At 38.4% G+C, this 12,241-nt stretch overlaps 1 protein-coding gene across 2 annotated transcripts; it reads right to left on the reverse strand.

The window, feature by feature from the left end:
- Nucleotides 1-916: 916 nt before the first annotated feature.
- SYT4 (synaptotagmin 4) lies at nt 917-10,733 on the reverse strand. Of its 2 annotated transcripts, none has more exons than XM_054283434.1 (4): nt 10,384-10,733; nt 6,863-7,677; nt 5,183-5,303; nt 917-2,197 (listed from the first exon to the last, which is right to left on the reverse strand). In XM_054283434.1, exons 1-4 carry the CDS (start codon nt 10,415-10,417, stop codon nt 1,890-1,892), a joined length of 1,278 nt encoding a protein of 425 aa, XP_054139409.1. In that variant the 5' UTR covers nt 10,418-10,733; the 3' UTR covers nt 917-1,889. The 2 variants fall into 2 exon arrangements, with proteins under 2 accessions (XP_054139409.1, XP_054139407.1); XM_054283432.1 differs by having other exon boundaries at nt 6,869-7,677; nt 10,384-10,730.
- Between the last annotated feature and the right edge of the window lie 1,508 nt (nt 10,734-12,241).

The raw sequence follows: 12,241 nt of genomic DNA on the forward strand, positions 1-12,241 counted from the left end.
TTCTTCCAGTACTATTTGTCTACTTGCATATTTCATATTTCAGTGTCCTTTCCTGCAAACATAATTTGGCCATATGAGAACAGGTAAAGTAGACAACAAATCCCCAACAGTTTTAAGTAGGACCTAGGTCTGTTGTTTAATGAAAGTAGATTGACATTCAATGTATGTTTGGTTTGTTCTAATTGGCATGCCCATTTTGCTACCTTTACTCACAATGAGCAGTGCCTCAATTCCCAAGTAGTCTTGTTCGCTTCAATGGGATTACACATGACAAATGACGTATGCAAAAATACTGAAAATGGTCTTCCACTTTCTTAACCCTTCTTATGTCAACAACGAACATCACTATCTTCTTCTTTATATATATTGTACTTGAAAATGAAGTAGGACTAATACTTGCAAACAATTCTGTATCAGAAGTTAGTGCACAAACTTTAGGAAATAATCTGATATAGTTGTGCTATAGTTCTGACAGCCTAAAAACCTATCTGGTTTGACCAAGACTAAATTTCACAGGTCTAAATGCTTTATTTGTACACTTGTTATTGTTACACTTGACATTTCCTCAGCCTGACACAATTTAATTTTAAATGGACATGTGTCACACTGACATTAAATCAGGATGCTATTTTCCTTTACCACCACCATTTTCAGTACAGTCAGTAATGTACATTAATTCATATAACCAAAGTACTATCCAAGTACTTTGTCTATAGAATGTTGGAGAAATTATAAAGTGAATTTTGTTTCCTCTCCTGCAAAATTTAAAAAATGAGCTGGAGTTTGTATATTGGTACTGACTGTAATGACTTCCTTACAGTCCAGGAGGTTAAACACTAAACAGCAGAATAAGGTTTTCTTCTTTGTCTCACTATTTTTTTATTCTTTAATGAAGCTAAAAAAATAAAAAAAACCCCAACATCAACTTCTGTTTAGTACTAGTGAAACATTAAAATATAATTGGTGAAAATTAATTGTAATATCCTGTATGTTACCTCATCTCAACAGAAATTCTTTTATATGGCTTGAAATGTTTAAAGTGTAATCCTACCTAGAGGAAAAAAATGCAAGCCATATCTAACCCCAAATTCTACCTATACTGTAATGTGTACAGTCACCCGTAAAGGAGCCCTTTTAACAAAAAAAAGCATGTGAACTTATCATTAGTTTGAAGTATGTATCTATTTTGGTCACTGTGATAAAAAAATTATATATATAAACTTACTAAAAAATCCAGGTGTAATCAATTATATAGTATTTCAACACTTAAAAAAAATAGTTTTACACAATGTGATATGTAAAGCAAAATATTGAATACATGTTAATTCTTTGGGATGATCAAAGTATAAGTAACCAAAACTTACAAAAAATGATTAAATTTTCATAAAAGAAAATTTTTGGTGGAGGGGCAGAAGGAATTTCCCCCCCTACTCACCCTCAATCCCCATGGCTTTTATAGATCCATCCCCTTGCCTAATAAGCCACAGGTGGGGTTTTTTTTGGATATATTGTAGTAAGGTTTTTTTCTTCTATATATGAGTCACTAATAAGTGACTCTTTGAAAACATAGTTTGTTCTTCTTGAGGTTTACAGTGCTTCATAATTTACAGGCTACTTAAACTCTAGAAGAATATTAATCTGAACTAATTATGTTAAAGATTGATGAAATAGAAATTCCATTATTTACTGTGAAAATTAAGTCACCTTCTGTTCTGATAATTCAATTCAAGTTTATTTCAAACACCCCTCCCCCCTTGAAAAAAAAAAAAAGAGGAAAAAAAAGTTTTGTGGTTAAAAGCTTGTAATTATACATAGCAAAGAAAAAAATATCTGCTCCTTGCCTATGGAAATATATATAGTTTTTTAAGATCCAACCCCTCTCTAACCTGCTAACCATCACATAACATATGCCACTTGGCAATTTGTCTCCTAGGATATTCACAAATTTCTTTCCAGTGCTCTCCACCTGTTCCTTCTGCTGAAGATTCCAAGGTTAACCTACCAATGACCTCATTCCTTGACCCCCTATCTGAATCTAAAACCAGAAATTCAATGCTGATATCATCAAGGCCCTCACAAGGAATGTCAAAGACAAACAATTCATTGAACACTGCATTGGGGGTGCACTTCTTCACATGGGTTTTCTTTTTAGAAATTCTCTTCTTGGCATGGTACAGGTTCACTTTGACATAAGGGTCTGCAATGAAAAGAAAGAGCACAGATCAGCTATTGTACAGTGGTTGAAATTCCTTGATGTAATTTATGGTAAATTCCACAATTATCCGATATATTTACACCACAATGAGTAGCTCTGTCAATTTATTAAAGTTGATTCCTCTCATCTAATTTTTAATTTTTTTTTCTATGCATCTGAATTAACCCCTTTAATTTCCCTTTATGGTCACCAAAATTGTGTTCAAGGCAGGCAGTGAAGTTTAGACTGCTACCAGCTACAGGTGTTTCCTTAATGAGATAAATCCTGTCCTGCAGTCCATGAAACCAGCAACACATCTACCACATTCAAAGATGGTCTGGAAGTGCACAAAATTCTAAAGGTCTATGAAAATTATGTAACATTACACATTTAAATGTGACAGAAATTTACTTTTCACACATTCTGCTGGGGTACAATCATCATCACTAATCAAACCCATGAAAAGAAAATTTTCAGAAAGGAGTGAATAAACTTGGACTGAGAGAATGGGTGTGATATTTCTGTTTGAGTCCTATAGAAGTCAATTCACCTGACTAAATTGAGGCCACCAATTGTTATTGAATAAATTTGATGTTAAACTTTAAATGAAAGGGTATGTTCGCTGTTGGAATGTGTGTCTTTCCACCTGTGTTGCTACTGTTGAATATGGGAAGGAAAAATGTCCATATTTTTAGCTGCCAACCAACTTTAAATGTTTGCATTCATCAGAATTATTTAATTGTTGTGAGGTTCTCTTGCTATTGTCCTCAATAATGGCCATATTTATTCTTTCAGAGGAGACATTTTAAAAGTCAACCCTTTCAATTACCTTGGCATTTATTCAGGGAAAGTGTGGGCCTGTTTCCAGGTTCTCATGGTGCAGTGATGTAGTACAAAATCTTCTCTACTGAACCCAGTCAAACATGATAGTTTACATAAACAATTAACCAAGTTAATCATCAAGAACTCCTAATACTTTTTTAAAATAAGTAATACTAAAACTGAACAGTATTTACATATTTTATGTCACAGTTATCAGACTGAAAGGGTTGGATAAGTAAAAATTATGTTTTTCCTTAAACTGACAATGGTCTACCATAAGTGGGGTGTAATGGGCTGCCTCTTCACTTTCATATTCTATCACCATAATGAACATTTCAAAACCAGGGCTCAATAAAAACACTCACTGGCTTTGAAATATCGTATGCCATGCAAGCATTAGAACCATCAAAATCAATATCAATCAGTGGTTTCCATTTAGTTTTAGAGGAAGTTTTCTGTTACTTTTGAGCAGCTACCAGATAAAGCTAGAGAGTTCCACTTGACTTTATTAGGCTAACAAAGGTCACTGAGCACCAGTGACTAACGAAATCAAGGAGATGTGAAAATGGAAAATTTTCTGAGTATAAAAAATTTCCCCTCTTCTCTAGGAGGTTGAATTTTGGAATTGTTTATTTTATTCCATAGAAACACCACTTCACTCTTCTCTTTTTCCAAGATAAATGTTGGGATGAGGGGAAAGTCACAGAGGAAATTTTGAGTGTCCTGAGTGCAGTATGTTACTGAAATCCAAATATCTATTGCACCTGGCCTTACTGACAAACAGAAAATAATGGAAAACTGTTTAAATTGAGTAGGAGTCCAGGTGCAACATGGCTGCCTGCAGAAGTAGTGCATTCCTATTATAGTCGGAAAGGCTCTCCCAGGGGATGCAGGAAATGCAAACAGATTTTACAGCTTTACTTGTAAGAGCTGCAATAAAAAAATGGTGTTCCATAGGGTCCAGGTAGATGCTGTGTCTAGAAGGGCTTTTTTTACCAAGTTATTTTCCCATCTGGGTAAACGTCAGGCAGGTCTGTTGAGATCAGCTTTTTGTCATGCTGTCTTCATGAAACCACCACTATCTCCTGTGACTTTGGGGTTGATTTTTAAAAATACATATCCTCTCTTTTAGTCAAGTAAATTATTAGACTCAATATGCATCTTTTCTCCTTCTGATATGTGAACAAAATTTAGATCAAAAGGAAGATTTAAATGGAACTTGATGAGAGTTGCCTATAGGTTTGTTGCATTGGATTCAAGCTAGGCTAACTTTCCAGAAGAATTGCAGTATGAAAAACAGAAAAACTAATTTTGGCTTCAGTGATAATTATTCAATGTTTCCTAAAACTACTCCCTTTTCTTCTTGTTTCATAATATTGAGTGAAACGAAAGATTATAAGTTCTATAAAGAAGCAGCAGCAGATGTGGTACTATAGCCCTTTTTTGTGTACTGTTGTTTTTCTGAGGCAGTCTAATATACAGGACATTAAATTTTACACTGTTGTTATGTTATATAGCCTTAATGTGTCTTCTATGTGCAATTCCAGAATTGGCTTCAGAGGAGGTTCCACTGAATGAGAAATGGCAGCAGACAAGGAGAAGAGAGGATAAAACCTGATCCCTCTTAGTGCACCCCAAATTTGGCTCATGATAAAGCACGTGTGTCATGCTGCAGCATCCTCCCAGCATTGGCACAGCTCACCTTCTCACCTTGCCAAAAAATGTTAGTGCTCAGTTAGTGCTCAAATTCAACACAGAGGTAAGATGCTGCTTTTCTTTTGAGAAAAATTATATGATGATCTCACTCAACACTGAACTTCTACAAATAAACTCATTTTTTGTCATAAATAAAAGCTTTTGGCATCTGCAAACAACATCCCACGCTTATGGCAGATGGGTTCTGTTCAAGACAATCATAAAACTCATTGGTTTCCACTGCTAGCAGATGTCACCTTTTATTGATGTGATTGAAGAACAAATTTGTAAAGTATATACCCTAGAAATAAAGCACTGACCTAGATATGAATGAAATGAATAGGCTGTAAATAATAGAAACACCATTTCTGCATGTATGGAATATTTTCAGTCTTTGAAATGCCGCCTTTCAGCTGTCTTTTGTCATTCTGTTTTATATTCTTGGGGCATATTCATTATTAAAACCATTACCTGATAATCCTGACACATCAGATTTTGGTAGATGCCTGGCTTTTAGAACAACCACAGTGAGTGTGTTTGTTGTAGATTGATAACAGAGAGAGACCAGTAATTCTCCACGACCAGATGATTTCTGAGGAAATTAAAGGAAAAACAACAACATCAAAAAAAGTAATAAAACTGTTTATAAGCATTTATATTGACCAAGCTTTAAACCAGAGTTAAAAGGGTTTATGGAATGTCCCAGAAGTATATGCTCTGAAGCTGTATAAAAGGACATACCATATATAGCTATTCTGATTTACATAGTGATTATAGTTTCCCTCTATATTAGTTATATAACTTTTCCTATGATTGGTTTTCAGACTGAATAAAATTAAAAAATAAAGAGACAATGTAAGTTGGCATGACACTACTATCTTTGGACAGTACAAATAAAATCCTGAGGAAAAAAGAATCACAGCTGAAAAAAGAAACTTATCTTAAACAAAGCAAAATTCCATTAAGATATAATTAGGAGAAAAAATGTAGTACAAGTAAAGAAAAAATATTTGGTAAAGTATTTTAAACAGGAAGGATTCAAGCTATCAGTAAAATCTTATCCCTTAACACTCTCTAAAGCAGTACAATATACATGAAATAAAGGTGAGATGAAAGATTTTCTCTATCATTATCTGATTTGAATTTGGAGGAGTAGTGTATTTCAAATGGAGAAGGAAGGCAAGGGAGACAAGAGCAGATAGTACCTTATAAACCAGAAAATCCAATAAGTTATCTACAAAATCCTGTGACATACTTATTTTTGTTGTCATATAGTGATAGAATTGCAAAATGACAGTATTAGCTGTAGGTATGTTGCCTATTAGAAATTTATTTTATTAGGCAGTATGCTTGTCATTTGAAACCAATCATGGTTAAAGTCAATATGCATTCCACTTCCTTAGCAGAGATTTAAGAGTGTGTGTGTTTGATGCCTGTGCATTTCTGTGGTTCAGCTGGAATGGTTATAAATGACCTTTGCATTCTGAACTGAGACAACACAGCATTAAATATTTTTGTCCCAGTAAAGTCAGGAAGTTTTGCTGGTAACTCCACAAAGCCTATGGCTCCACCTTTACTACCTTTAGTAAAGCTGCTGCTCATGAGACAAAGCGATGACATCACCAACATGCAGGACCATGCTACAACATCAACGATATAGTCTCTAGCAGATCCCACTTCCCTAACTAAAGACTACCTACATTCCTTAAGAATGTGCTATGCAACCCATGCAGGTGATATTTCCATTGACTTCAGTAAGATTTAAGGAAGAATGGTGTCAAATATAAAAGGGGATGGAGGAGAAAGGGAATAATACATAATTTTTTTTTTTTATTCTTTCATTTAAAAGCAATTAAAAGCAAATCAGTGGGGTTTGAGTCAGCTTGAGCTAACTGGAATTGGTCCACTCAAACCTGCTGAATAAGAAATTAGAGCTTAGGGCATTAGCAATTTCTTTCATCATGCTTGTTGTAATGTTTTTTTTCTATTGCATTTGTGTAATGACTTCCTCACACAGCCATTAGGAAAGTATCTCACAAATTGCATGGTGAGCTTTTTGGCTTTTCTTATCCAAGATGGCAGCAGCATTACACAAGAATCATAGCTAACCCTATCACAACACTTTCAAACTTTGAGTAAAAAAGATGTTACCCTAACATTTCTTTTGATGATCTCTCTGTCCATTAGCAGCCTTCCTTCCGAGAGTTCAATTCCAGCAAGGGGGATGAGGACTTCTCCAATGACGTCATCTCTGGAAAATCTGTCAAAGCTCAAGATCATGAAGTGAAGTGTTAAGTCTTGAATTTGGCTGTAGGGGATCCCATAAAATGTGAAAGTCTCATCAAAAGCAGGATCTAAGGTTTTTCTCAGCACTCTAGTTTTCACCTTGTGCTTTTTCTCAGGCAGGATTGTCATTTTGATGTAGGGATCAGAAGTCATTGACTGTTCATCCATTGCTGGCAGCCCACGAGCTTCTTTGATGTTCACTACAAATGCTTTCTTCTCAAAGTTGTACTCTAAGGAGAAAAAGAGAGTTCCTAGCTTGTCTTGTTTATCTTCAGATGACAGAGAAGTGATGGATTTTAAGCTATCAGGAGATACTGAATCTTTCTTCCTTTCTGCAAAATGCTTAGGAGATGAATTTTCAAGATCTGGAGAGCCCTGCATTTTTGTGGTAGTTTTGGGGAAATTGCCATTTAGATCTCTTTTCTCCAGGTCAAGATGGAGAGAGTTCTTTGACATTGCTGATTTGTTCTTTGCTTCACTTTTATCATCTGCTCCAAACTTCTTCTTGCTGTTGAGATTCTCGGGGTAGATATCAACCCCCTTCAGAACATGGACAAACTTGTATGGAGGGGTCTTATTGGACTTGGAAGATTTGCGTTGGCAGCAGATCCAAGCAAAGAGGGAGACAGAGAAGACAAGGCCAAATGCACTAAAGATTCCAACCACAGTAGGAATTTCATCTGAAAATCAAATAAATAGCAACAAGCACATAAGCAGCAGTACCTTGAATTCTGCATGATACTTCATAAAGCAATAATTTAGGTAAAGCAAACTGATAGGAGACGGTGATATCAGCAGGACTGACAGACTGGAAGTGCTCTGCCACCTGCAGGCACCAGTGTGCAGTCCCACTCCAAGGCACGCTTGTTATGCTAGTATTTTTCCATACACGCAGAGTTAGGGAGGAGAATACTATTCCCATCCTAATAATAATCTCTGTTCGTAATTTCTATGCTGTCTTAACCTTCTGTGTGTAGTTTCTGAGCTTATATGTCTGTGAATAATACCAGCTCTCAGCTGTTTTCAGCTTAGAGTTTATGGAGGTTTCTTGGTTAGCTAAAATGCACTCTGAAATACATATTACTTTTAGATACATCATCTGCTTTCCATAGTGTTTCCTAGAATACTTTGTGTGCTCAATTAGCTATTTTTTATGGTCTGTTCCCATAATCGCCTGTAGGTATCTCTTGAAAGAAGTGAGTTTAATTGGAGGTTATAGCACTCAACAGTTTCACTGGGATTTTCAATACTTTGCAGGAGGAAATCTATATAGAAAATTTGGGATAATTATATAGCAAGTGTCTTGTAGCAAGATGGATGTGATATTAGGTAGTACATATGAGTTCAAAGCTGAAAAAATCATGTTAAGTTTATCTATGTTAACCACTAAGCATTTAAGATACTGAAGCAAAGCTTATGGGGAGTTTGCAGAAAGGGTCAGTACTTCTTAGAAGTAGATAAGAAAAAATAATTCCTCCACAGTTTAATATGAATTCTATACTTACGCTGAATAAAGAGAAACCTGGGCAAGTGTTACAACCTCCTTTGCCAAGTGGATATATTATTTACATATGGAGTATCATTAGCCCTTCAAAGCACGCATTGAGGGGTAAATGAGCACAACTAATTAGAAATCCAATTTTGCCCATAAGTAACATTACTAAGTGAGTTTAAACCTCCCACAATGTAACAATCAGAGCTTAACCTTTCTTCCCTGCCACAGTGGACGTACAATGGAATATTAATGTCTTGACATTGTTTATGCATAAAGGCAATTATGTAACAATTCTGTTTCTCTCTGGTCATTCTGGAGGAATAAAGAGGAACTATCCCCTTGTATTACTAAATCAGCTTCATGCAGTCAAAAGCTGAGCAGATAAATGTGCTGCCAATACACCTTTGCTTTTTAGTGTGATGATTCAGAAAAAAAAAACCCCACAACAATACTATCAGAGCAAAGTAGGACATAATGTTCCAGCTCAGAAAGGATCAGGCCTGGCTGTTAATTTTTTATGACAACTTTCCTGGTGCCTACAAGCTGTACTACTCTATGCACTTAATTGCAGGAACTTAATGAAATGACTGACAACCATATTTGTGAGCAAAAAGTATTTTTCCTAGCTTAAGCACATAGTTTTGAGTTTCAAGAATTCCCTGGGCTGCATAAATTTAAATATACATGGTATAAATAGAAAGCTAAAAGTATTTGAAAACTAATCAGAATACTTTAATATCTTTTAAGAATGGTTTGTGCATTTACAATACTTTTTCGTGAGATAATATACTTTTTATAGTAATGGATATTATAATCTACTTTAATTCTACAACTACTGGAAGTAGTGGTAGAATCAATTTGATGTTTAAAATATTAATTATCTTTCTTAAATAAGTAATTAGGCAAGAGCAAGATGTCACAAGTGTGGTTAGAAACCTCAAGTGGGTGGAACAGGAAAGAAGATGAAATGGTAACTAAAATGGTTTTATATTTACAACTAATTGTGTCACAAAATGAATTTTTTGCTTTTGTCATAATCAGTTGGTTAACATTCAAGGCAGTGCATTAATAGAAAACATCACCTACTGGTTCTGGGAGAAGTTATTATTCCGATTATGTGATATAAATCTGGAGTCTCTTCACTAAGTCAGTGGAATGATCCCTGAATCAAACCACTGCTAGAGCAAGCCTAATGTAGTTTAGAGTCAATATTTGTAAAGCAGAGTTCAGAAATGTTCCCTCTTACTGTTTTTCTCCCTAAAGCAACTTATGTATGCATTTTATAAGTGCACAGACATGACTGCTTCTGAAACTTCTGATACCTCACTACAACCCGGGCATGGAAATGACAAAACTGAAAAGTTCATTGTCATCTTTGTTATTCTCATTGAAACTGGGTTGGTTAAGATGCAGCTGTTCAGCTAAAAACACTGAAATCCTGTATTTTCTTCTTCCTAGCAATGCCCTTTCACTTTAACTAATGATTGACCTACAATAAGAATAAAAGGAATGGCAATTATTTCAAGAATGACTTGAACAAAGATTTTCTGTGTGGCATTTACACCATGTAACTCTTGATGCATGTTACTTTAGCAGAGACACAGAAAACAGCACCAAACCCCTCTCATCCAACATTGCACCTACAAAAATCTCTTTATCTCTTCCGGTACTTTACCAGAGAGGAGGAACAGGCAGGGAGGAAGGAAGAGAGATTAGGGAAAGAAAGCAAATTCACACAACTTCTGAGACCTGAAGAGAACTGGGAGGAAAACCAGGTCCCTCCCTACAAGCTGCATGCTGGGAGGCACCGGGAGGCTCAGCAGAGGCTGCTCTTCTCCCGGGGAGGGGGAGCATCGCCCGGCCTCGGGTGCGGGAGCCGGGACGCGCTTACCGAACTGCTGGCGGCTGTCCACTATCGGAGCCATGTTGGTGGAGAGTGATGTCCACGGGGCTGGAGCCGCTGTCCGCGGTGCTGGAGCCGCTGTCCGCGGTGCTGGGGCCGCTGTCCGCGGTGCTGGGGCCGCAGTCGGTGCTGGCGCCGCTGTCCGCGGTGCTGGCGCCGCTGTCCGCGGTGCTGGGGCCACTGTCGGTGCTGGAGCCGCTGTCCGCGGTGCTGGAGCCGCTGTCCGGGATGCGGGAGCCGCCTCCCCGGATGCCAAGCAGCAACCCTCCCGGGGCGCTGAGCTCGCTGCCCTGCTGTCCCTTGGCTCTGCGCTCTCACGGCGCCCGGGTAACCGTCTTTGCCAGTGCAGTTAAAAAAAAAAAAAAAAATTACAGAGAGAGGAAAAAAAGAAACAACAACGAAAACCACCCAAAACCCGGAGACACGAGCAGTGGGGACAGTGGAGGAGGAGGCTGCGACGGGACTGGAGAAGGGGGGGAGGGGAACCTTCGGTCCTCCCCTTTGCACACTGATTTGCAACCCCCTTCCTGTTTTGGCTCTTCTGAGTAGCTCCGCTCTGAGACTGAGTACGTGGTTGAAACCCAAATTGACGCAATCCTGACGCTACAGGGCTGAAATCAGCACCTTTCCCGCCTCCCTCCCCCCCTCCCTAGCCACCACACCCTCTCTCCCTTCCTCTCTGTCTCTCTCTCCCTCCCTACCCCCTCCTCCTCCCCCTCTCCCTGTCCCTGTCTTGGGATTGAACACGCACTCATCGATTATTTTAACTGCCTTGCTGCAGGTTATGAGGTCCCCCACACACCCCTCCACCGGACACAGACAGTGAGATGGCAATGTCTGTGATTCAGATCACTCTCTGAAAGACATGGGTGTGCCCCTTTTGCCAGGGAAAGATGTATTCATTTGCTTAATTAACTATCAGCTGTGCATGTTACAACAACAAAGTGAAAGAGTTGCCAACCTGAGAGAGTCCAGACACCTCGGCTCCAGCTGCAGGGCACACGATTTTCCTATGACTGACATGATGAATTTACTGAATTTGAGTCACGAAAACTCTGGATGTGACTTGTCCCTGTGCCTCCTCCCTTCTTCCTCCCAACATCCACCCCCACATAAACATTCAGCCCCCAGTTTGGAAATTCTCTTGATCTTCCTGCAGGTCTGGGAAAGAGATGACTTCTAGATTTTACTGGTTTAGATGAATTGTCTCCCAGTGTGAACCGAGAATGTGGTGAAGAGACAGGGAAAGTGTGGAATAGAGGAGGAATGTGGGGGGAGCAGGACAAGAAAGCAGGGCTGCCTATAACTAGAATATCTACAGTGTATAATAAACCAAGCTAACTCCTTGTCAAACAGAGCTGCAAAAGCCAGCACCTGGCATCTGACTCCTCCTGGATTCAAACGGAAGTATAGCAGCCAGGTTTGGAGCTCATCCTTCTGCATAAATGGGAAACAGGTGTTGTTGCTTCTCTAAATAATAAAATCCAGATGCGGACATTGTCTGGCATGACCTGACTCCATGGTCAATCACATGGAAGCTAGTATGTCTTGCCCCACTTCAAAGCACATTCTTCCTTCTCAGTGAAGTCAGTGAAGCTCCTGGGATTTTAGAAAAATTTAAGTCGGAAGATAATGGAATCATAGAATATCTTGAGTTTGAAGGGACCTGTAAGGATGATCAAAGTCCAACTCCTGGCTCTGTGAAGAACACCCCAAGAATGCCACTGTGTACCTGAAAGCATTGTCAAAATGCTTCTTGAACTCTGACAGGTTTGGTTCTGTCACTACTTCCCTGAGGAGCCTGTTGCAGTGCCCAATCACTATTTGGGGGAAGAGCCTTTTACAA

Source organism: Melozone crissalis, unplaced genomic scaffold (genome assembly GCF_028551555.1).
Source record: "Melozone crissalis strain CALT ecotype California unplaced genomic scaffold, PUWL_Pcris_2 ptg000036l_1, whole genome shotgun sequence".
Classification (NCBI taxonomy): Eukaryota; Metazoa; Chordata; class Aves; order Passeriformes; family Passerellidae; genus Melozone; species Melozone crissalis.